The sequence below is a fragment of the Haematobia irritans genome, chromosome 3 (genome assembly GCF_050003625.1).
Source record: "Haematobia irritans isolate KBUSLIRL chromosome 3, ASM5000362v1, whole genome shotgun sequence".
NCBI classification, from domain to species: Eukaryota; Metazoa; Arthropoda; class Insecta; order Diptera; family Muscidae; genus Haematobia; species Haematobia irritans.
The window spans coordinates 150564163-150589464 of record NC_134399.1 but is presented as its reverse complement, the minus strand read 5'-3'; the positions used below and the strand labels follow the sequence as shown (position 1 = coordinate 150589464).

General features: G+C 36.3%; 1 protein-coding gene across 1 annotated transcript in view; it reads right to left on the bottom strand.

The window, feature by feature from the left end:
* LOC142231245 (uncharacterized) overlaps positions 1-24949 on the bottom strand; it is a 103230-nt gene extending 78281 nt beyond the window's left edge. Inside the window, exon 1 of the mRNA XM_075301862.1 lies at positions 24720-24949. Coding sequence (XP_075157977.1) covers positions 24720-24949 — 230 coding nt within the window. The remainder of the gene's footprint in view (positions 1-24719) is intronic.
* Positions 24950-25302: the final 353 nt, after the last annotated feature.

Genomic DNA, 25302 nt, shown 5'->3' with positions numbered 1-25302 from the left:
CTTAGAGTCCCCGCAAGCCAAATTTAGGGGTCCGTTTATATGGGGGCTATATGTAAAAGTGGACCGATATGGCCCATTTGCAATACCATCTGACCTACATCCATAACAACCACTTGTGCCAAGTTTCAAGTCGATAGCTCGTTTCGTTCGGAAGTTAGCGTGATTTCAACAGACGAACGGACGGACATGCTCAGATCGACTCAGAATTTCACCACGACCCAGAATATATGTTATATACTTTATGGGGTCTTAGGGCAATATTTCGATGTGTTACAAACGGAATGACAAAGTTAATATGCCCCCATCCTATGGTGGAGGTTATAAAAAGATGTAAGTTATTCCATATGGAATCTATATAACCTTCTTTATTTCTTAACCGGTTTTTATAAAGGCGTCTATAAATAATTATGAACCGATATGAACTCATTTTCACATGGTAATTAGAGGTTTGAATTTCTACTGGATCGCATCAAATTTGTTCCTCCACGAAGCTTCAGAAGTCAAAGAATTATGGACCATTATGCACCAATTGTTGCACAGTTGGTACTAACATCACATATCAAATTTCAACCATGTCGAATGATGTTTGCTACTTCAAGAAGCTCCTGAAGTGGATAGTTTTATATGGAGGCTTTATATTATTATGATATGGACCAATTTTTGCATGGTTCTAACAACCATGGCTTATACTTAAATCACGTACTGAATTTCAACCACATAGAACGAAATGTGTTCATTCACGCTCAATCATCCGCAACTCAAACCGTGATAACAACAGACGGACGTACATCACTAGATCGACACAAAATTTCATGATCCAAAATATATAGAATTTATGGGGTCTAATTTCTATGTGTTACAAATAGAATGGCAAATTTATAATAAACAAGTACGAAAATTGGGACAGACAAAATGTTATGTTCCCTTCACCATGCATTGCGTTCAACTAAAGAATGTTATCTACAACCGAATTACTTTGATTGTGGTAACAATTGCCAATGACAAGATATCTTAAGTCTTTTCACATTGTCTCCTTAATTCTAATTTAATCCACGTGGAGTCTATGCTCGACAGATTAAATTCCCATTCAAGCCTCTTTAGTTCTTGGTCGGTTTATATGGTACAGTCGATAAATAGTTATGAAGCGATATGAACCCATTTTGGAATAGAAATTAAGAGGCTAAATTTCAATCGGCTCGTAGAAAATTTGTTCCTCCATTAGACTTCAGAAGTCAAAGCTTAGGGGATGAGTTTATATGGCGCTATATATAATTATTGACCGATTTGGGCCAATGTTTGCATGGTTATTAGAAGGCAAGTAACTCCAGAAATCAATGTTTATATGGGCGCTATACGAAAAAGTTGTCCAAAATAGCCCATTAGCAATATCGACCTAAATTAATAACAACTAACATGATCTCAACTGCCGTACGGACAGACATCGATGGATTCACTCAGATATTCACCACGACCTATAAGATATATATTTTATGGGATATGAGACCAATATTTCTATGCGTTACAAATGGAATTCCAACAATAGTATATCCCCAACCTATGATGGAAGCTATACAAATTTTTATTACAAATTTATAATTCCTTAAATGTGCATCCTCAAGCGAAGATGACATTACCTTGTGATCACCCCAACCTTACCTCGGATAACAAGGACAATAATGAGATACGTGCAGATCGTAGTATGAAGTTCTTTACTGCATCGTTTCGTTATAATCAACCAAGGAACAGGCGAAATACTGAACTCTAGTGGCTAATGGGCGCCAAAGAAGACTGTTCCTTCTGCAACTGCAAAAAACAAAAATCTTTTCTCTTTTACAAATTTATATCTCTGCAGTTACAATTGAAATACAATCCATTAATTACAAAGAGCTTGTTGACACATGCTCTGAATGAAAAAGGCCATGAAGTTAATTTGATGAAATTAATTTGTCAATGACTATTTTCATTAATACATATTCATTCACCTGCTGACATTACAGTGTTAACACTTTGACATCAGTTGTATTGAATGTAATAACAAATTAATAGAAATGTAACTATTATAGAATGGGTCGAATTTTGAAATTGTATTAAATAGTCTTCACGTTAGACATTTTATATGCTTTTATCACATCATCCTATAATGATTGCTGCTCAGAAATAAGATGCATTAGAAACCGTTAGAAATTTTGAAAAAGTCAAATTTTCGAAAAAGGTCACAGAAAATTGTCGCATAATATTAATTGATACTATCAATTTTTGTGATTCATTTTTGTTTCAATTAAAAAATTTTTTGAATCAATTAAATTTTTAATTGAATATTTTTATACCCTTCACCACTACTGTGGTACAGGGTATAATAAGTTTGTGCATTTGTATGTAACGCCAAGAAGGACAAGTCTGAGTCCCATCGTTTAGTATACCTATCGTCTTAGAATTAAATTCTGAGTCGATTTAGCGATGTCCGTCTGTCTGTCTGTCTGTCTGTCTGTCCGTCTGTCTGTCTGTTGATGTATTTTTGTGTGCAAAGTACAGCTCGCAGTTTTAGTCCGATTGTCCTAAAATTTGGTATAGGGTCCTGTTTCGGCTCAAAGACGATCCCTATTGATTTTGGAAAAAATCGGTTCAGATTTAGATATAGCTGCCATATATATTTTTCACCGATCTGGTCATAATTGGCGTGTGTATCAACCGATCTTCCTCAAATTCCGTACATCCGAATATTTTATGAGTCTTGAAAAACTTGCAAAATATCAGCCAAATCGGTTCAGATTTAGATATAGCTCCCATATATAGCTTTCGCCCGATTTACACTCATTTGCCCACAGAGGCCAAGTTTTTGTCCCGATTTAGTTGAAATTTTGCATAGGGAGTAGAATTAGCATTATAGCTATGCGTGCCAAATTTGGTTGAAATCGATTCAGATTCAGATATAGCTCCCATATATAGCTTTCGCCCGATTTACACTCAAATGACCACAGAAGCCAATATTTTGCTCCGATTTAGTTGAAATTTTGCACAGGGAGTATAATTAGCATTGTAGCTATGCGTGCCAAATTTGGTTGAAATCGGTTCAGATTTAGATATAGCTCCCATATATAGTTTTCGCCCGATTTACACTCATATGACCACAGAGGCCAATTTATAACTCCGATTTAGTTGAAATTTTGCACTGGGAGTAGAATTAGCATTGTAGCTATGCGTGCCAAATTTGGTTGAAATCGGTTCAGATTTAGATATATCTCCCATATATAGCTTTCGCCCGATTTACACTCATATGACCACAGAGGCCAATTTTTAACTCCGATTTAGTTGACATTTTGCACAGCGAGTAGAATTAGCATTGTAGCTATGCGTGCCAAATTTGGTTGACATCGGTTCAGATTTAGATATATCTCCCATATATAGCTTTCGCCCGATTTACACTCATATGACCACAGAGGCCAATTTTTAACTCCGATTTAGTTGAAATTTTGCACAGGGAGTAAAATTAGCATTGTAGCTATGCGTGCCAAATTTGGTTGAAATCGGTTCAGATTTAGATATATCTCCCATATATAGCTTTCGCCCGATTTACACTCATATGACCACAGACGCCAATTTTTAACTCCGATTTAGTTGAAATTTTGCACAGGGAGTAGAATTAGCATTGTAGCTATGCGTGCCAAATTTGGTTGACATCGGTTGAGATTTAGATTTAGCTCCCATATATATGTTTTTCTGATTTCGACCAACATTTTCCTTGTAAAATCGCCACTGCTTAGTCGAAAATTTGAAAATATGACTCTAATTTTCCTAAACTTCTAATACATATATATCGAGCGATAAATCATAAATAAACTTTTGCGAAGTTTCCTTAAAATAGCTTCAGATTTAAATGTTTCCCATATTTTTTTACTAAAATTGTGTTCCACCCTAGTGCATTAGCCAACTTAAATTTTGAGTCTATAGATTTTGTAGAAGTCTATCAAATTCTATCCAGTTCGAGTGATATTTAAATGTATATATTTGGGACAAACCATTATATATAGCCCCCAACACATTTGACGGATGTGAAATGGTATCGAAAATTTAGATCTACAAAGTGGTGCAGGGTATAATATAGTCGGCCCCGCCCGACTTTAGACTTTCCTTACTTGTTTAAAACTTAATAAAGATTTTAACTGGAAAAATTTTAGTGCTATTTTTTTCTGAGTACGTTAACGAAGTCTTTCAAAAATTTTTTTTTACAAAAACTGTTCTATAAAACAACGCAAAAACCAAAAATGAACATTTAGTTCACATAAAAAATTATATTGCCAACGTATTGAAACATAAAATTCAGTAAAACGTAATTACATGCCATTAAATTTATAATTTTTATAGTTTTATTTCTTTGAAACTTCATCTATCTTCTCCAATCATCTATACCCATATCCAGTAAATCTAAGGTTCATAACGTACATTCGCAGGTTTTATTCTAACGTTAATTTCGTAGAAAAAGGCGTAGCCAAAAAGTAATAAAAATTTTGTTGTGGTGCAGAAGCAATGAATTTTACATTGGATTGCCATAGGGCGGAAGTCATCTTCTTATGGTCATATGTGATGGTTTACAATATTTTGGATTTTAATTAAAAACAAAAGGATACAATTACAAAATTTTTTTTTTTTACTTTTTCGACTTTTATCACTACCTAAAGATTTTTTGAATAATACTAGCCAATATTTTATCGCAAATTGTACATCTGTCGAAAAGCATAGATCGATACTTTTTTTTTAATTTCTACACCCTCAACAAAAATCGCTTCTGTAACATATACCCCAAACACATTTTGCTTCAAGCATATATATTTTCAGGATTGGTCCAAACAAAATATTGTTTGTATTGTACAAACATAGTAAAAAATTTTAATGAAATTTTCTTTGTGTGGCGCCAATTGGTTACTTGAGTTCCAAACATAAAATTGTTTGGCTGATAAGTCCCCGGTCTAACAAAGAAAAACACATTTTTTTTGTCAAAATTCGTGTTTATTATTCAACATAGTTCCCTTCAAGAGCGATACAACGATTATAACGACCTTCCAATTTGTTGATACCATTTTGGTAGTACTCCTTCGGGTTTGCCTCAAAATAGGCCTCAGTTTCGGCGATCACCTCTTCATTGCAGCCAAATTTTTTCCCTGCGGGCATCCTTTTGAAAACAAGAAAGAGTCGCTGGGGACAAGAAAGAGTCGCTGGGGGCCAGAACTGGAGAATACGGTGGGAGGGGAAGCAATTCGAAGCCCAATTCATAAATTTTTGCCATCGTTCTCAATGACTTGTGGCACGGTGCGTTGTCTTGGTGGAACAACACTTTTTTCTTCTTCATATGGGGCCGTTTTGCCTCGATTTCGACCTTCAAACGCTCCAATAACGCCATATAATAGTCACTATTGATGGTTTTTCCCTTCTCAAGATAATCGATAAAAATTATTCCATGCTCATCCCAAAAAACAGAGGCCATTACTTTGCCAGCGTTCTTTTGAGTCTTTCCACGTTTCGGAGATGGTTCACCGGTCGCTGTCCACTCAGCCGACTGTCGATTGGACTCAGTAGTGTAGTGATGGAGCCATATTTCATCCATTGTCATATATCGACGGAAAATCTCGGATGTATTACGAGTTAACAGCTGCAAACACCGCTCAGAATTATCAACACGTTGTTGTTTTTGGTCAAATGGGAGCTCACGCGGCACCCATTTTGCACAGAACTTCCGCATATCCAAATATTGATGAATGATATGACCAACACGTTCCTTTGATATCTTTAAGGCCTCTGCTATCTCGATCAACTTCATTTTACGGTCATTCAAAATCATTTTGTGGATTTTTTTGATGTTTTCGTCGGTAAGCACCTCTTTCGGGCGTCCACTGCGTTCACCGTCCTCCGTGCTCATTTCACCACGCTTGAATTTTGCATACCAATCAATTATTGTTGGTTTCCCAGGGGCAGAGTCCGGAAACTCATTATCAAGCCAAGTTTTTGCTTCCACCGTATTTTTTCTCTTCAGAAAACAGTATTTTATCAAAACACGAAATTTCTTTTCTTCCATTTTTTTTTTCACAATAACAAAAGTTCTAACATATTAACATATATGTCCCAAACATGTTATGCTAGTTTATGAACATTATATGCTTGCACTTAAAAATTTGAGTTCTAAACATATAATTTTTTACACCAAACATAGGGATTTTTTCCCTTCAGAAAACAGTATTTTATCAAAACACGAAGTTCCTTTTTCCATTTTTTTTTTCACAATAACAAAAGTTCTAACATATTAACATATATGTCCCAAACATGTTATGCTAGTTTATGAACATTATATGCTTGCACTTAAAAATTTGAGTTCTAAACATATCATTTTTTACACCAAACATAGGGAGCCACCGTCGTGCAATGGTTATCATGCCCGCCTTGCATACACAAGGTTGTGGGTTCGATTCCTGCTACGACCGAACACCAAAAAGTTTTTCAGCGGTGGATTATCCCACCTCAGTAATGCTGGTGACATTTCTGAGGGTTTCAAAGCTTCTCTAAGTGGTTTCACTGGAATGTGGAACGCCGTACGGACTCGGCTATAAAAAGGAGGTCCCTTGTCATTGAGCTTAACATGGAATCGGGCAGCACTCAGTGATAAGAGAGAAGTTCACCACTGTGATATCACAATGGACTGAATAGTCTAAGTGAGCCTGATACATCGGGCTGCCACATAACCTAACCTAACCTAACCTACACCAAACATATGGAAAACAGTCTCTTAGTCCGTGTATTGTTTTATTTGTCGTTGTAATATTTTATGTACAGTAAAATTCGCAAAATTTGAATTTAGAAATATTATATATCTCCTCAAGAGAACTTGTTGTTAAATGAAAATTAAGTCCATCTCCAGAAGAGAATGTTTGGAAGAACTGAACTCGATGACAAGGGAACTTCTTCTTATAGCCGAACGGCGTTTTCAAATTTCAATGAAATCACTTCGAGAACCAGGATCACTGAGAGATGATGATCCACAGCTGAATATTTTTTTTTTCTGTTTGGTTGAAACTGGGCTTGAATCCATGACCTTTTATAGCCTCCCTCGTACGGCACACTGCGCATTCCCATTTATGCTTAAAATTTCAGCTTTTTCTTTGTCCGCGACTTTAATCGCATGCGTGCGAAACCCACAACGGTAACACGGAATGGTCCAGATTACGGATATATGTCATTATGGAGGTGAATCTGAGTCTATCATAGTACACAATACATTGTGAGATCTAGTAGTTACTTTTTATTGCTTATTAAAAAAAATCCCTTGGACTTAATGAAATGTTAGTGTTCATTTAGCCAACCCACTTTACAGCAAAATTGAATTTATATTGCCATTAAATATGTAAACGAATTAATTTACAATATATTTAAAAAAAATCCATTGTGACCATAATAGTTTGTGTCAACAAATAACACAATGGACAAAAAAAACGAGATCAGATATCACTCACTTTTAAATTAAATTAATCCTGATTGTGAATAAATGAAATTTCAAAGGGCATTTTTATGATCTATGTAATACAAATTAAGTTTCATATTAAAAACTGGAATTGGATTTCAAGTATTTCATATTGAAAATTGAAAAACATTAAATATGTTTAGTAATAATGAATAAGTGTGACTTATATTTCACAATACATTTCGTTAATATAAATAGAAATATATTTTATATATATTTTTTTATGTTTTTAGCCACACTGAAAAAAGCATACCCGGTTCCAAAGGTTTTGTCTTTACTCTAATGACTTTGGTATTGATTCCGAGTCAAAGAAGCGGACAATTGCAATGAGGATGCTTTTAAGACAGAATTGGATTTTAAACTTAAGTTTTATGTATTTGATTCTAGGTAGCAAATTTTAATATATTCGTTTTTGTTTTTTTTTTCCTTAGTGTGCGTAAAGTGTTGCAAAACATCTCCTATTTTTAAACGCTGTTTTGATTTACTATCAAGATGCACAACGACAACAAATTTAAAGACAATTTAATTTATTTTAAAGAAATTTTCTGAATTATTAAAGTCAAGTTGACTATAGTCGAAAAAAAAACTATTTCATATTATGATACCCATTTTAAAGTCGAGTCACTTAATTATAAGAACAAAATACTTCATTGGAAAGTTTTTTGACTTTTGTGCAAGAATAAAAATTTATATCAGAAAAATTCATATTCTAAGGACATGAAATCTTTGGCCTCACGGCAATATTTTTCTCAGTATACGCTGATAGAAACAGCTTCACAATATAAATAAAGAGTTTCTTTTTATCAAAATTGTGATAATGAAATCAAATGCATCAGAAAAACAAGTATATATAGAAGAAAGTTCGGCCGGAACCCACCAGCATGAATCAAATATAATAGCTTCCATGGAAAACTCTTCGTCGTAGCGGGTTACTTTATAATATATAGAATTTCAAGGGGTTTGATGACAGATATTCTCCTAAGCAGATCAACCAGTTCAACCAGTACGCCTTCCGAAGATAAATTTAAAGATTCTACCTATAAAGACTAGATCAGATTCTGGATTTATAACAACCATTTTTGTTTGAGTTTTAGAGGAATCATAAACATCTCGTGTAAGTGTTCAAAAAAATGATGAAGTAACGCCTTGATTTGAAATCTAAAATCTGTAGATTTTTACCTCCATTATTCAAATGATTAGAAGAAGTAAAATCTAGAAATTGCAGTTCCAAGCAATTTTCATGATCAGTGCGACTTTTATACCCTCAAGGAGTGAAATCGGCCTATACCAATAACTACGATTTATATAAGCCCAAGGAGTTAAATCGGGAGATCAGTCTATATGGAAGCTTTGCCAAAAACATGCCCCGATACACACCAAATTCGGCACACCTAATTGTTGTTCTGAAAAACCTACAGACTCCAAATCGTAGGGCGGGATTATAAGTGGCATGTATCAAAATCTGTATCGATACACAATATATTGGGAACACCTACAGTGGGGAGCAAAACGGAGTGCATGTCTACCACTTAGGAGTATGCTTTATTTGCTTAATAAAATACGTCTATTGAGTCCAATTGCTACAAAATGTGTTTCATTTATACTGTATTTTCGACAAACAAAATTGTACACTTAGAAAAATTATAGACCTATATAGCGCCTTTTAATTAAACTGAGGGTCGCTTTTTGAGCATCTGAGAACTGTGCCCCGACAACCATTTCCCCACACTGTTAGAAAAATATGTTTTTCATATGTTCCGATATAAACAAAATGTGTTTCGGGCACAATTTTAAAATACAATATATTTAAGTGCAAACATGTAATGTTTCTAAACTAACACTAAATGTTTGGGACATCTATGTTAATATGTTAGAATATATTATTGTTACGTTTTTATATTGAGGCGTGTTTAATAACCCGATAATTAAAACACAGTCCTTTTCAAATAACGACAATCTACAATTTATTAGTTTAACTGATGGCTTCACTTATTTGCTCTACGATGTGTACTGTATAAACTTTAGCTTACGACTGACTTGACTGCACCCTCCGCCAGGGGCTTATATACCGTGATTTGACGATTTCGAAAATTCTGGATAGTCTGGCCTACAACCATCTAGAACTATCTGGTTACAATTTATCTAACACCACATATTCAACTGGTTATCTTCATTGCCTACAGCCATCTGGAATATTCTTTCGGCGTTATTTTACAGGTGATATGGCACACATACTTTTAGGCTTATGCTAATAATCTAGTGCATTCTACTAGATTAGGTAGATGTCGTGCAGACATAAAACAAAAGGCGTTACTTTTACAATGAACGATTGGAAACACAAAAGATGTTTAAGAAAGTACTAGAAAATAAAGAAATGACTCTAACAAGTTATGACGTAATTTTATCGTTACAATTTGAACTTTAAATTAACGTAAACTAATTTAAATAAACTTAAATCTAGAAATATCACATTCGTAACACTGCCTCCCACTTAAGCCTGTTCGTCCCGAATAGGCACAGAACCCGTTCCGTATGGAGCCAAACGTTCCAGGTGAACGACTTTCATCTTTGACCTTGGGCTGTCGTCTTTTTGAATGCGGTATACAACATCATTGATCTTCTTGATGACTTTATATGGGCCTTCCCACTGTGTTTGTAGTTTAGGACATAATCCTTTCTTTCGTTGCGGGTTGAATAGCAGAACCAGTTGTCCTTCACTAAAGCCCTCAGTGTTTGCTGCACGATCATATCTCGCCTTCATTCTGTTGCTAACCATTTTTATTTTGTTTCGCACTGATTCGTGAACTTTACCAAATGTGTTTGGTATGTCGTTACTGGTTTCTTCCATGGCGAGCTCATTGGGTGTAGCGCCAAATATCAAATCTCCGGGCAACTTCAATTCCGTTCCGAATAGGACCTTGGCCGGTGTTCGTGACGTAGAATCATGTATGGCTGATCTATACGACAGCAAAAACTTTGGTATATGATCGTCCCAGTCTCGTTGGCCGTTATCCACCACCTTTCGAAGATGTTCTTCCAGAGTGCGATTAAACCTTTCTACCATGCCATCAGACTGCGGATGCAATGGCGTAGTCCTTGTTTTCTTGATACCAAGGGAGTCACACATCTCTTTGAATATGGCCGATTCAAAATTTCTTCCTTGGTCTGAGTGTATCTCGGTCGGCACACCGTAGCGACATATCCAGTTCTTGTCGACTACATCTACAATCGTCTTCGCCTCGTGGTTAGGAATGGCATAAACTTCTGGCCACTTGCTGAAGTAGTCCATGACCACAAGGACATATCGATTTCCAGAATCACTTACTGGGAAAGGCCCTGCAACGTCCATTGCTATTCTTTCAAAAGGCGCTCCTGGCCTATACTCTTGCATAAGACCTCTACTTTTTCGTCTTGGCCCTTTCGCCTTTATGCACTTCTCACAATTTACCACCCATTCAGCAATTGATTTCTGGCATCCAACCCAGTAGAATCGTTGCTTCACTTTCTCGGCTGTTTTGGTTATTCCTAAGTGACCTCCACTAGGTCCATTGTGGAATTCCGTCAAAACATCCTTTACCTTGGAATCTGGCACGATTATCAAGTTACGGCTATTCTTGCCATCTTCACTTTCCCACTTACGTTGTAGGGTTCCGTTGACCAGACATAGACTGTCCCATTGAGCCCAGTATGATTTCATAAGTGGGCTTTCGGCTGCGATGTCTTTCTTACTGGGTTTCTTATCTTCTTCTTTCGCCGAAATAATTTTGCTCAGAATGAGATCTTTACGCTGTTCTGCTGGCCAGTCCACTCCAGATTCGACGTGCAACAGCCTTATATCCACGATTTCTTCCTTATGTTCAGCTTTCGAGCAGTGTTTGCACTCGACATTACAAGGTCGACGTGACAAGGCGTCCGCGTTGCCGTGTTTGCCACCTTTTCTATGTTCGATGCTGAAATCATAGCTTTGGAGTCTTTCTATCCAACGTGCCAGCTGAGCTTCCGGATTCTTGAATTGAAGCAACCATCGTAGAGCTGAATGGTCAGTTCTTAGCAAGAAATTCTGTCCATACAAGTATTTGTGGTAATGCTTCACGCTTTCTATGACAGCAAGCAGCTCTCTTCTTGTTACGCAATAGTTCTTCTCGGGCTTGGATAACGTTCGGCTAAAATATCCGATGACCTTTTCTTTACCTTCAATCTGTTGAGATAGTACACCACCAATTCCGTACGCACTAGCATCTGTATCCAAAACAAATTTTTCGCCAGGAATTGGATACGCCAGAACAGGAGTTGAACATAAAAGTTCTTTTATGTTCCTGTTCTTCACTCCACTGGAACTTCGTACCTTTTTGCGTTAATTTATGGAGGCTTGCGGCGATGCTAGCGAAGTTTGGTACGAAACGCCTGTAGTATGTGCATAAACCAAGGAAGCTGCGCAACTCGTGGAGATTCCGTGGACGTGGCCAATCTTTTACTGCTTGAATTTTGTCTTCATCGGTGGATATGCCCTCTGCTGTAACATGATGACCCAGGTACTTAACTCCTCGCTGGAAAAGCGAGCACTTCTTGGCGTTAAGTCGTAAGCCAGCGGCTGACAATTGCTGGATAACGTCTTTCAAGTTCTTAAGGTGCTCGTCAAATGTTTTGCCCATCACTATGATATCGTCGAGGTATATCAAGCAGGACTTCCAGTGCAACCCCTTTAGCACCCGCTCCATCAATCGCTCGAACGTAGCCGGAGCATTGCAGAGCCCGAATGGCATTACATTGAATTGCCAAAGACCGCCATTAACGCCAAAAGCTGTCTTTTCTTTGTCTTTCTCGGCGATCTCTACTTGCCAATATCCACTCTGCAAATCAAGCGTGGAAAACCATGTTGTTCCGGCTAGTGTGTCCAACGTGTCATCAATGCGTGGAAGCGGATAACTGTCCTTTTTGGTAACATCATTCAATTTTCTGTAGTCCACGCAAAATCGGGTACTTCCATCTTTCTTTTTGACCAGCACAACTGGCGAGCACCAAGGACTTGATGATGGTTCAATCACACCACTTTCCGCCATTTCCTTAACGAGCTTTTGAACCTCATCTCGTTTTGCTAGAGGGACACTTCGTGGTGCCTGTTTTATGGGTCTTTCTTCTGTGGTATTTATTTCATGCTTCACCACAGATGTTCTCCCTTGATTTTTCTTCTCAATGGCAAAAGCGGAGGCATTTTTCCATAACAATTTCTTGGCTTTATTTTTCTCGGACGGTGATAGATGACGTGTCCAAGTTTCGACATAACCTTCCAGATGTTTCATCACTTCATTATGCTTCTTTGGAGATTTGCTTTCCAAGTTGACTATTGCTTCGGCAGGAGTACATTTGCCAATGTCCGAAAATTTTCCAATTTGCTCTTGATGGTCAGATAAATTCAAAACTCGAACTGGTATAAGTCCCTCTTCATTTGTTGTTACCAGGGCATTTGCTATCAAGATGTTGTTGTTTTTATTTTCTGCTGGTTCAACAACCCACAATTTGCCGACTTCACAATCTCCATTCATAGAAACCCATATAATTGTTTCGGCATTTGGTGGTATTGACTCTGGCTGGCTCATTGTCAAATATCTGACAGGCGTATTCTCACTGTAGCCCACGTTTACCGGTATTTCGATATCGCACCAGGTCATTACACGACGCTTCAAATCCAAGTTGAGACCAAAAGCAATCATAAAATCCGCTCCAATTATAACTTCGTCCACTATATCGGCCACAATGAATTCATAATTAACGGATTTGTTTGCAATGGTTAACTTTACAGGAACCTTTCCATATACAGTTGCGGGTTCACCTGTAGCCGTGCGTAGTTTGACTCCAATTAGTGGTGTAACTTTTCCTCTTACTAAATCGGATCTAATAATAGATTTCGATGCACCAGTATCCAACGTCAAAGTTCGCTTGTATCCATTAATACCACCCGCAATAGTCAAATTGTTATTTTTCTGTTGAACTATTGCTATAGAGATTGTGGGGCCATCACATGTGGGAGCCAGCTCTTGCCCCGCTGAACTAGCTCGATTTAGTTTAAATGTGAATCACTGGACAGTGGGTTCACCCACATATGACTATTGTTTGGCGGTGAAGGCGATTTCGATCTTGATCGCTTACGACGTGCTTTACATTCACGAGCAACATGTCCAGGCTTATCACAGTTATAGCACTTTATTCTGGATTTAGTTGTCTCCTGCTTCATTTCTTGCATTGCCTGCTTAACTGCTTCTTTCACTGAGTCAATCACGGAATTTGATTCATCTTGCTCGGTCTCCACTCTGCGTACCTTGTGAATTTGAGGTAGTGCCAACAATCTCGCAGTTTCTTGTGCAAGTGCAAATGTTACTGTTTCTGCGAATGTAGCCTTTTGTGACGCATATGTCGCGCATTTTATATCAGGGTCTCTAATTCCATTCACAAAGGTCTCGATCTTGATGCGGTCCACAAGTGGATGACTTTCTCCTGGATATGTCAAAAGCACCAACCGCTCAACCTCTGTTGCAAAGTCTTGTAGAGTCTCATTTGACTTCTGGACTCTTCCTCTTAATTCCATTCTGAAGATGTCTTGCTTATGTTCTCCGCCGTACTTACGTTGAAGTGCCGCTATTACGTCATTATAATTATTTCTAGAGGCAGCGGGAATGCTTTGTATCACATCAGCGGCGTTGCCCTTTAATGCCAATAGAAGTTCAATTGCTTTGTCATTGTCGTTCCATAAATTTCTAGAAGCAACCATTTCAAATTGGAATTTGAAAACATCAAATGAAGATGAGCCATCAAAAACAGGAGTTTTGATTTTTGGGCCCTCGATTACGCGCACTGGACCACCTTTCATTTCTAGTTCTGACATTTTTTTCTCAAGGTGTAGAAATTTTTCATCGTGAACCACAAATTTCTTATCCAATTCCACAATTTGACTTTCAATGTGGTCTACGCGTTTCTCCATACCTTCCGAAAGTTGTTGTAACTTTTCATTAAGAATTCTAGAATTTTCGTCAAATTTCTCCACCAAAAGAAGAGAATTTTCTTCCATCATTTTTCTAGAATTTTCTTGCATTTTTAGAGCGTTTTCTTCCAGCAATTTTCTAGAATTTTCTTCCATTTTTAGAGAATTTGCTTCCAGTTTTCTAGAATTCTCTTCCATCATTTTGCTCAAAACATTGAGCATTGAGGTGTAATCCACAACACTCGAAGCCATAGATGGAGTTTCTACACTGCTTGCTTATAATCAAACTCATACGTCGCAATGTCCATATTACGCCGTTCAAACTCTTCCAGTAGACGCTTTTGAAGCTGGGCCTTATTGCCTGTTGTCGGCAGCTCCAGTTTGCTCAATTCCTTTTTTAAGTCTTCCACACGAAGCTCATTAAACTTCATTGTAGATTTTTTTCCGTTATTTCACTTCCGACACCAATTGTTACGTTTTTATATTGAGGCGTGTTTAATAACCCGATAATTAAAACACAGTCCTTTTCAAATAACGACAATCTACAATTTATTAGTTTAACTGATGGCTTCACTTATTTGCTCTACGATGTGTACTGTATAAACTTTAGCTTACGACTGACTTGACTGCACCCTCCGCCAGGGGCTTATATACCGTGATTTGACGATTTCGAAAATTCTGGATAGTCTGGCCTACAACCATCTAGAACTATCTGGTTACAATTTATCTAACACCACATATTCAACTGGTTATCTTCATTGCCTACAGCCATCTGGAATATTCTTTCGGCGTTATTTTACAGGTGATATGGCACACATACTTTTAGGCTTATGCTAATAATCTAGTGCATTCTACTAGATTAGGTAGATGTCGTGCAGACATAAAACAAAAGGCGTTACTTTTACAATGAACGATTGGAAACACAAAAGATGTTTAAGAAAGTACTAGAAAATAAAGAAATGACTCTAACAAGTTATGACGTAATTTTATCGTTACAATTTGAACTTTAAATTAACGTAAACTAATTTAAATAAACTTAAATCTAGAAATATCACATTCGTAACATTATGTTTGGGGCATGAATGTTTCATAAAAATCACATGTGTGAATGCAAACATTTATAAATTTACAAATTTCAACTAAACATACATATGTTGTGATATTTTATTCAAAGCGACAGAGAGAGTATAGAGAAAGAAATAGAGATGGAAACCGGGAGAGTTGACGAAAGATATCAACATAACACAGCGAAAGAATCAAAAAAGAACAATTTCTGTGAAACCGCTTGTATGTTGTTTCGAAAAACTGTTTTATGATAAGGCCAAAAATTTGATATGATTAAGTCTAAATATTATTTAATTTGAATAAAGAGAATAGACATTCGGAACCAAGAGAATAGACATTTGAAAAACAAACAGCATATGTTTTCGCCTTGAGAGCAGCATTTTATGTATGTGTGGACATGTTTTGTGTATCATTTTGGCATTATGGGCACAATTATTTTCTTGATTCGTTAAAAGAAATCAGGGGTCTTCATAAAAATAACGAAAGGGCACTATACTCTTTTTAGAGTTGGGACAGTAAAATGAAATAAGGAGGAAATAGTGAAAAATTACACAGTAAAATGTATACAAATAAATTTTAGATCCTAGATTATTTTTGCAATAAGAAAATAATATTTTATCCAAAAATGAGTCAAGTTCGTTTATATTAAGCACTATTACTGACTATAAATCTTTAATAACCTACATTTCGAAGTTTCATTATAAAAATTTAATATAGTATAAATATAAATGTGTAAATTTAGAAAAAAGTGTTCGGTCGCAGAAGGGATTGAACCCACGACCCTTTGCATGCAAGGCAGACATGCTAACCACTGCTCCACGTGGCAAACAAATGTATGTTTCTGTTAAATAATGTTATGTTTGCATGGGCTCAATGTAGGAGCAAACCTCAACAATCTTGGGTGTGATGTTGTGTTTTTTGAGACATTGTCGTTACCAGATCATTACCAGAAATACTCGGAGGTCGTTACAAGTAAAGTTCTTTTCCATCGGATGAAAAATGGTTTTGTTTTTTGGTTTTTGTTTCATCTAACCATATTTCCAGTCATCAACAATCCAATCCTTGTGGACCTAACTATACATTTTCTAGTTAATAGCAGTTACAAAAAGTGAAAACATGTAGTCGGTTTTGCTTTGCACTGTATTTATGGTCCTACAAAAAACCTCTAAATTTTAAATCTCAGCAAATTGGATAAAAACTACGGTCTCAAGAAGGCCAAGAAGTAAAATCGGGAGATCGTTCTATATTGAGGCTATACCAAAACATGAACCGATAGGCACCATTTCCGGCACACTTATCTGTGGTCCTAAAATACCTCTAGATTTCAAATTTCTGGCAAATCGGATTGAAAATACGGTTTCTAGAAGCCCAAGAAGTAAAATCGGTAGATCGGTCTATATGGGGGCTATACCAAAACCGACCGATGCACACCATTTTCCGCACATATTTATGGCCTTAAAATACTTCTAGATTTCCAATTTCAGACAAATGGGATAAAAACTACGGTTTCCAGAACCCAAGAAGTAAAATTGGGAGATCGATCTATATGGGGTGCATTGGTCCAAAACATGGATTTAGATTTAGATTTATTATAGGCAAATCGGATAGAAAATACGGTTTCTAGAAGTCCAAGACCCCAAATCAAGGGTTTGTTTATATTGGGGCTATATCAAAACTTGGACCGATATAGGTAATCTTCCAACTTGACCTGCCTGCAAACAAAAATCGGATCTGTGGCAAATTGCAGAACGGTAGCGTCATTATTAAAGAATGATACAGTCAAAATTTGATCAAGGGAAAACGCGTGTAAATCGGTGAAATCGTTTATTAAAAAAATCAAATTAAATTTCTTTTTCAAGTTCAATTAGTATAAAATTCAGGAAAAATATTCAGTTAGGCTTTCACTTTTCCAAATCCGAATTGCCGGGCCTCACGCTTGACACCTGCCATCAGATTTTGTACAGCCACCTTGTCCACCTTCTTCGCCGCAGAAAGCCAGTTTGCCTTGAACGGCTGCTGCTAGTCCTTAGCAGTTTTTTTGGTCTTCTTTAGGTTCCGCTTGACAATAGCCAAGTATTTCTCAATTGGGCGGAGCTCTGGCGTGTTGGGAGGGTTCTTGTCCTTGGGAACCACCTGCACGTTGTTGGCGGCGTACCACTCCATGGCCTTTTTACCGTAATGGCAAGATGACAAATCCGGCCAAAACAGTACGGAACAACCGTGTTTCTTCAGGAAAGGCAGCAGACGTTTATTCAAACACTCGTTCACGTAAATTTCTTGGTTGACAGTCCCGGAAGCTATGAAAATGCTGCTTTTCAAGCCACAGGTGCAGATGGCTTCCCAAACCAGATATTTCTTTGCGAACTTTGACAGTTTTATGTGCTTGAAAATATCTGCTACCTTTCCCTCCTGTCCCGGAAGCTGCTTATAGTCGGCTTTGACGTAGGTTTCGTCGTCCATTACCACGCAGTCAAACTTCGTCAGCATCGTCGTGTACAGCCGAGATCGCGCTTTGGCCGTCGTATTTTGTTTATCATCGCGATTTGGAGTCACTACCTTCTTGTAAGTCGATAGTCCGGCTCGTTTTTTGGCTCGATGCCCGGTTGTAGACGATACACACAGCTTATTTGCGGCATCTCGGAGAGAGAAGTTAGGGTATCGCTTGAAACTACCGGCAACTCTCTTTGTCGTCTCAGCGGCTTCCGGTTTTCGATTTCCCCCCCATCCAGACTTCCTGGCTGTCGACAAACGTTCCCCAAACACTTTAATTACATTTGTAACGGTTGATTTGGCAACTTTTAGCGATTTTGCCAGATTTGCGTGCGAGTGGCTCGGATTTTCGCGATGCGCGAGCAAAATTTTGATATGCTGCTCTTCTTGCTTGGACGGCATTTTGACAACTGAAGAGTGAATTCCAAAACCAAAATTCTACAAACACACACCTTCAAAATGAGGGGCGTTCAGGTTTTTTAAATGCAAAATTGAAAGAAATACGTCAAGTTTATATTGACCAAATTTTGACCGTATCACCCTTTAAAAGCTGTAGCGTGACTACAACAGACAGACGGACATGGTTATATCGTCTTAGAATTTCTCCCTGGAATGACAAACTTGTTATATGTTAATGGCCTCTGTTTTTTGGGATGCGCATGGAATAATTTTTATTGATTATCTTGATAAGAAAGGGAAAAACCATCAACATATATGGTGTTATTGGAGCGTTTGAAGGTCGAAATCGTGGCAAAACGGCCCCTTATGAAGAAGAAAAAAGTGTTGTTCCAACAAGACAACGCACCGTGTCACAAGCAATTGAGAACGATGGCAAAAATTCATGAATTGGGCTTCGAATTGCTTCCCCACCCACCGTATTCTCCAGATCTGGCCCCCAGCGACTGTTTCTTGTTTTCAGACCTCAAAAGGATGCTCGCAGAGAAAAAATTTGGCTGCAATGAAGAGGTGATCGCCGAAACTGAGGCCTATTTTGAGGCAAAACCGAAGGAGTACTACCAAAATGGTATCAAAAAATTGGAAGGTCATTATAATCGTTGTATCGCTCTTGAAGGGAACTATGTTGAATAATAAAAACGAATTGTGACAAAAACAAATGTGTTTTTGTTTGTTAGACCGGGTACTTATCAGCCAACCTGTTATTGGACCTAAAATGCCTTCAGATTGCCATTTTCAGGCAAAACAAATAAAAATTCCGGTGTCTAGAAGCTCAAGAAGTCTATATGGGGGCTGTATCAAAATCTGGACTGATTAGACCATCTTCGTGCTTTAAATATATATACACGTAAAAAATAATTCTTTCCTCCCAAACGAAATTTTTGATAATCAAATATATATTTTTTGTGATAGACGTTGATTCTTTTATAGGATGTTAAACAATTTCATGCAGACAACCAAAATTTTTTTTCTAGCAAATTGCATCTTCCCTCACATCTTTCCACGAGGTGTTTAATTCTTAAATTTGAAAGAAAATCAAAAAACTCTAACAAAAGAAAAACATTTTCCAAGCGCTTTTTTTTTCTTATCGTGTACTTTATATAGTTGTATATCGATATTTCATTGTTTTACAAATGGAATAACACATTTTTTACACCCCCATTCTGTGTTGGTGGGTATAAAAAACTTTAAAAATTACTAAAATCAATGCACAGCTCATATTTTTCTAATTTTTACTCAAAGACTAAACACATTTTAACAATTTTCAACACTAATTATTTGCTTCAAAATATGAAGAAAACAGTATTCTAAATAATTTATATGGGAGCTATATCTAAATCTGAACCGATTTCAACCAAATTTGGCACGTATAGCTACAATGCTAATTCTACTCCCTGTGCAAAATTTCAACTAAATCAGAGTTAAAAATTGGCCTCTGTGGTCATATGAGTGTAAATCGGGCGAAAGCTATATATGGGAGCTATATCTAAATCTGAACCGATTTCAACCAAATTTAACACGCATAGCTACAATGCTAATTCTACTCCCTGTGCAAAATTTCAACTAAAACGGAGCAAAAAATTGGTCTCTGTGGGCAAATGAGTGTAAATAGGCCGAAAGCTATATATGGGAGCTATATCTAAATCTGAACCGATTTGGCTGATATTTTCGGGACTCATAAAATATTCGGATGTACGAAATTTTAGGAGGATCGGTTGATATACACGCCAATTATGACCAGATCGGTGAAAAATATATATGGCAGCTATATCTAAATCTGAACCGATTTTTTCCAAAATCAATAGGGATCGTCTTTGAGTCGAAACAGGACCCTATACCAAATTTTAGGGCAATCGGACTAAAACTGCGAGCTGTACTTTGCACACAAAAATACATCAACAGACAGACAGACAGACGGACATCGCTAAATCGACTCAGAATTTAATTCTAAGACGGTCGGTATACTAAACGATGGGTCTCAGAATTTTCCTTCTTGGCATTACATACAAATGCACAAACTTATTATACCCTGTACCACAGTAGTGGTGAAGGGTATAAAAACCAAATTGCATCTTCCCTCACATCTTTCCACAAGGTGTTTAATTCTTAAATTTGAAAGAAATTCAAAAAAACTCTAACAAAAGAAAAACATTTTCCAAGCGTTTTTTTCTTTGCGTGTACTTTATATAGTTGTATATCGATATTTCATTGTTTTACAAACGGAATAACAAATTTTTTACACCCCCATTCTGTGTTGGTGGGTATAAAAAACTTTAAAAATTACTAAAATCAAAATGCACAGCTCATATTTTTCTAGTTTTTACTCAAAAACTAAACACATTTTAACAATTTTCAACATTAATTATTTGCTTCAAAATATGAAGAAAACAGTACTCTACATATTTTAATAAATTTTCTTCAATTTGTCAAAAAGTTTCAACTTATTTTTATCATGTTCCACTTATTTTAATTAACACCAACCAAATCAAGTCCACATTTTCTATCATTGTGGGTTCATTTTCTCTGTAGATTCTAATTTTTTCCTTGAAAAAGATATTTTTAAGAGGAAATAAATCCGAATTTCTGACAAGCGGTGAGAAAATTGTGACCAAATATTTTTATTTGCTTTTAAAAAACATCTTTTAGAAAACTTCGTTTGTCTAAAATTTCGTTCGTTTGAAAAGAAAACTCTTCTTTCTTTTAATTCATTTGAATTTAACATTCAGAATTTCTGACAAGCGGTGAGAGAATTGTGACCATATATTTTTATTTGCTTTTAAAAAACATCTTTTAGAAAACTTCGTTTGTCTAAAATATCAATGGCTCAGCCATCTCACTGAGAATTTTGTGGCAGTTATGAAAAAATATATATTTTATTAGTAGAACTTAACATGCAAAATTGTTTTTGCTGTGGGCTCAAATGAGCCAATTGTATATAAATTGACTTGATTTACCATATAACTGAACCCAAAAATATCCAAACCAAACAGATTGACCCCCCTTCGATGAATAGCACAGCATAGAATTTTTAAAATAAATTTAAACAAAGTAAAAAAAAAAAAACAGTTTCAACTAACTATAACTTCAATGCCATTAATTTAATGTATAGTTTTTATCATCAACGATTTCGTAAACACTTCGAAACAAATAAAACCAATAACTTGCTTTTATTTTATTTTATTTTAAATACCTTCAATATGGGGAAAATTTAAACACTTGATTAAAATAACCACACATAACTAAAACCATACCGTTTCGGTGTTTAATTAAATAATACTTTTTTGTTGTTATGTGTGTTTGTTTTTTTAACTAACCATTTATTTGTCTATATTTATATTTGCTTCCAATGTGGGTTAGAATATTTTATTATAACTGTCAGCATTCAGATGGGGCTACATTAAAGATTGTCATTCAATTTGTAACAAACCGAAATATATATGACGGACTATATATTGTATATATATACATTCTTGATCAGGGAGAAATTCTGAACATATTAGATGACATCTCTGTGTACGTCTGTCTGTTGTAATCAATGTACAGTCTTGATAAATACAAGTATTATCCTTAAATTTAGTACAAAAAACTTTTGAATCTGCAAGTAGGACAAGTTCGAAGATGGGATATATCGGTTCAAATTTTGAAATATAAACTGACGCCCCGATGGCACCTCATAAGCATCTAGAGAACACACAAAAAAATAATTCTTTCCTCCCAAACGAAATCTTAAACAAACAAATATCGTTTTTGCTGTAAAGAAGTTTGATTAGAAGAAACGTATATACTTTTTGTGAAAAACGTTTATTCTTTTAAAGGATATAAAAACAACGTCATAAAGACTAACTCCAACAAAATAATTTTTGGCTAATTGCATCGCCCCTCACATCTTTCTCACTTCCACGAGGTTTTTTAGTTCTTAGCACCTTTTTATGTAATACAAAAAATGTAAAAGGAATTATTCGATATTATGTGTTTTTTATACCCACCACCATAGGATGGGGGTATATTAACTTTGTCATTCCGTTATATATTCTGTGTCGTGGTGAAATTCTGAGTCGATCTGAGCATGTCCGTCCGTCCGTCCGTCTGTTGAAATCACGCTAACTTCCGAACGAAACAAGCTATCGACTTGAAACTTGGCACAAGTAGTTGTTATTGATGTAGGTCGGATGGTATTGTAAATGGGCCATATCGGTCCACTTTTACGTATAGCACCCATATAAACGGACCCCCAAATTTGGCTTGCGATTGCTCTAAGAGAAGCAAATTTCATCCGATCCGGCTGAAATTTGGTACGTGGTGTTAGTATACGGTCTCTAACAACCATGCAAAAATTGGTCCATATCGGTCCACTTTTTCGTATAGCCCCTATATAAACGGACCCGCAAATTTGGCTTGCGGAGCCTCTAAGAAACGAAAATTTCATCCGATCCGGCTGAAATTTGGTACATGGTGTTGGTATATGTTCTCTAATGACCATGCAAAAATTGGTCCATATCGGTCCATATTTATATATAGCCCCCATATAAATCGATTCCCAGATTTGTCCTCCGGAGCCTTTTGGAGGAGCAAAATTCATTCGATACGGTTGAAATTTGGAACATGGTGTTAGAATGTGGTCTCTAACAAACACGCAAGAATTGGTCCATATCGGTCCATAATTATATATAGACCCCATAAAAACCGTTCCCCAGATTTGATCTCCGGAGCCTCTTGGAGGAGCAAAATTCATCCGATCCGGTTGAAATTTGCAACGTGGTGTTAGTATAAGGCCGCTAATATCCATGCCAAAATTGGTCCATAACGGTCTATAGTTATATATAGCCGATACCCAATTACACAAAAATTGGTCCATATCGGTTCATATTCATGGTTGCCACTCGAGCTAAAAATAATCTACCAAAATTTTAGTTTTATGGAAAACATTCTCAAAATGTTATTTCTATAGAAAATGTTGTCAAAATTTTATTTCTATAGAAAATTTTGTCAAAATTTTATTTCTATAGAACATTTTGTAAAAATTTTATTTCTATAGAAAATTTTATCAAAAGTTTATTTCTATAGAAAATGTTGTTAAAATTTTATTTCTATAGAAATTTTTTTCCAAATTTTATTTCTGTAGAAAATTGTTTCCAAATTTTACTTCTATAGAAACTTTAAACTTAATTATATACGTATTTAATCGGCCTTTTTTAGTTTAATATATATTACGTATGGACTACCTTGTAATTTAGAAGACGGTGTTAGGAAGTTTTAAGATACCTTGCCATCGGCAAGCGTTACCGCAACCCAAGTAATTCGATTGTGGATGACAGTCTTCAGTAGAAGTTTCTACGCAGTCCATGGTGGAGGGTACATAAGCTTCGGCCTGGCCGAACTTACGGCCGTATATACTTGTTTTTTTTTTTTAATTTTACTTTTCGCCTGGACGAAGAATCGAAGCGCAGACTAACGAAAACAGTTAAGCAATTATATTTATAAAGCATAGTTTTCGGCGTGCACGAGCCGATCTAAAGAAACTTTATTTGACAGAAATATACATTTAGTTGGCCACCGTGGAGCAATGGTTAGCATTCCCGTCTTTCATATAAACGATTGTGTTTTTGGATCAAGAATTACTTTTTTTATTGCAGGAATAAAAATTTTGTAACAAAAATATTTTTGGTGATAAAAGTTTGAAATTTTCGAAGTAATTAAAAAAACTCTAACAAAAGGAAAACACGTGTAATTTTAAAAGGAAAATTTCATTGTCATAGAAATAAAAGAAAAAACGTTTTAAAAAGTTTGTAAAAATTTGTTTTTTAATTCATAAGTACTATACTCGGGTCTAACTACCTACATTTGGGATTGAACTAGCAACTTTACATTGAAATCACATAAACCGAAAAAGGGATGTTCAACAAATTCGACAGTCGATGAAGATAAAACGTTCCACCGGTTTCAATTGCCATAATCTACAGACCGTTTCGCTTAAAGTTGGGCATATAAACCAAATTTTAGGTCCGCCAAGACCTTTGTAACCTATGTTTTGGTATAACCCTCATATAGACCGATCTCTCCATTTAACTTATTGGTTATTGCTAATGCCCGTATAAAGAAGATTAATATTCATTTCCAAATTTCGAATTTTTGGATGATGAAGAATCTTCCGATGAGCTTGATGTAATAGCGTTGATCCGCAATTTTAGCTGCCATCTGTGCCAATTTACTCAAATATTCAGTACTTACAGATAATATAACTTGGGTTTGTTATACACGGTAGACTTTGCATCCATAGAGATTTCAGAAACTTTATTTGCCACTAAAGATGACATTTCACGAAGTAAAGCTGATGGTTTCTTGTTGCCGATTTCAATTTTTCGGAGCAAACTTTTTAATCGCTTTTCTATCGAATCCATAAATTGTTCTTGTATTTTCCTCTTGAAAGTTTCATACATATTGGATTTTGGGGGATTCATTATTATGTCACTTACTTCCGACAGAATACTAGCATCTATTGATCCAACGACAGTGTGAAACTTAGTGGAGTCTGATACTATACCGGATGTGATAAACTGGCATTCGACCTACTTAAACCAAAGTGCAGGACTGCTACGCCAAAATGGAGGAATCATAACTTTAACTCTTGCAATTTCTTGCTGTCCAGCGGTCAAGGGATCATTAATTGGGTTTGTGGATCTTTTACCTTGTTCTGGAGATGGAGGGTTCACGCCCGGTATAAGGACTTCTTGATGTGTTTCTCTGTTACCTTGATTTGTCATGGTAATAGAAGATCTTTGTAGAGGTGGAGAACTATCGATAGTCGGCGCCA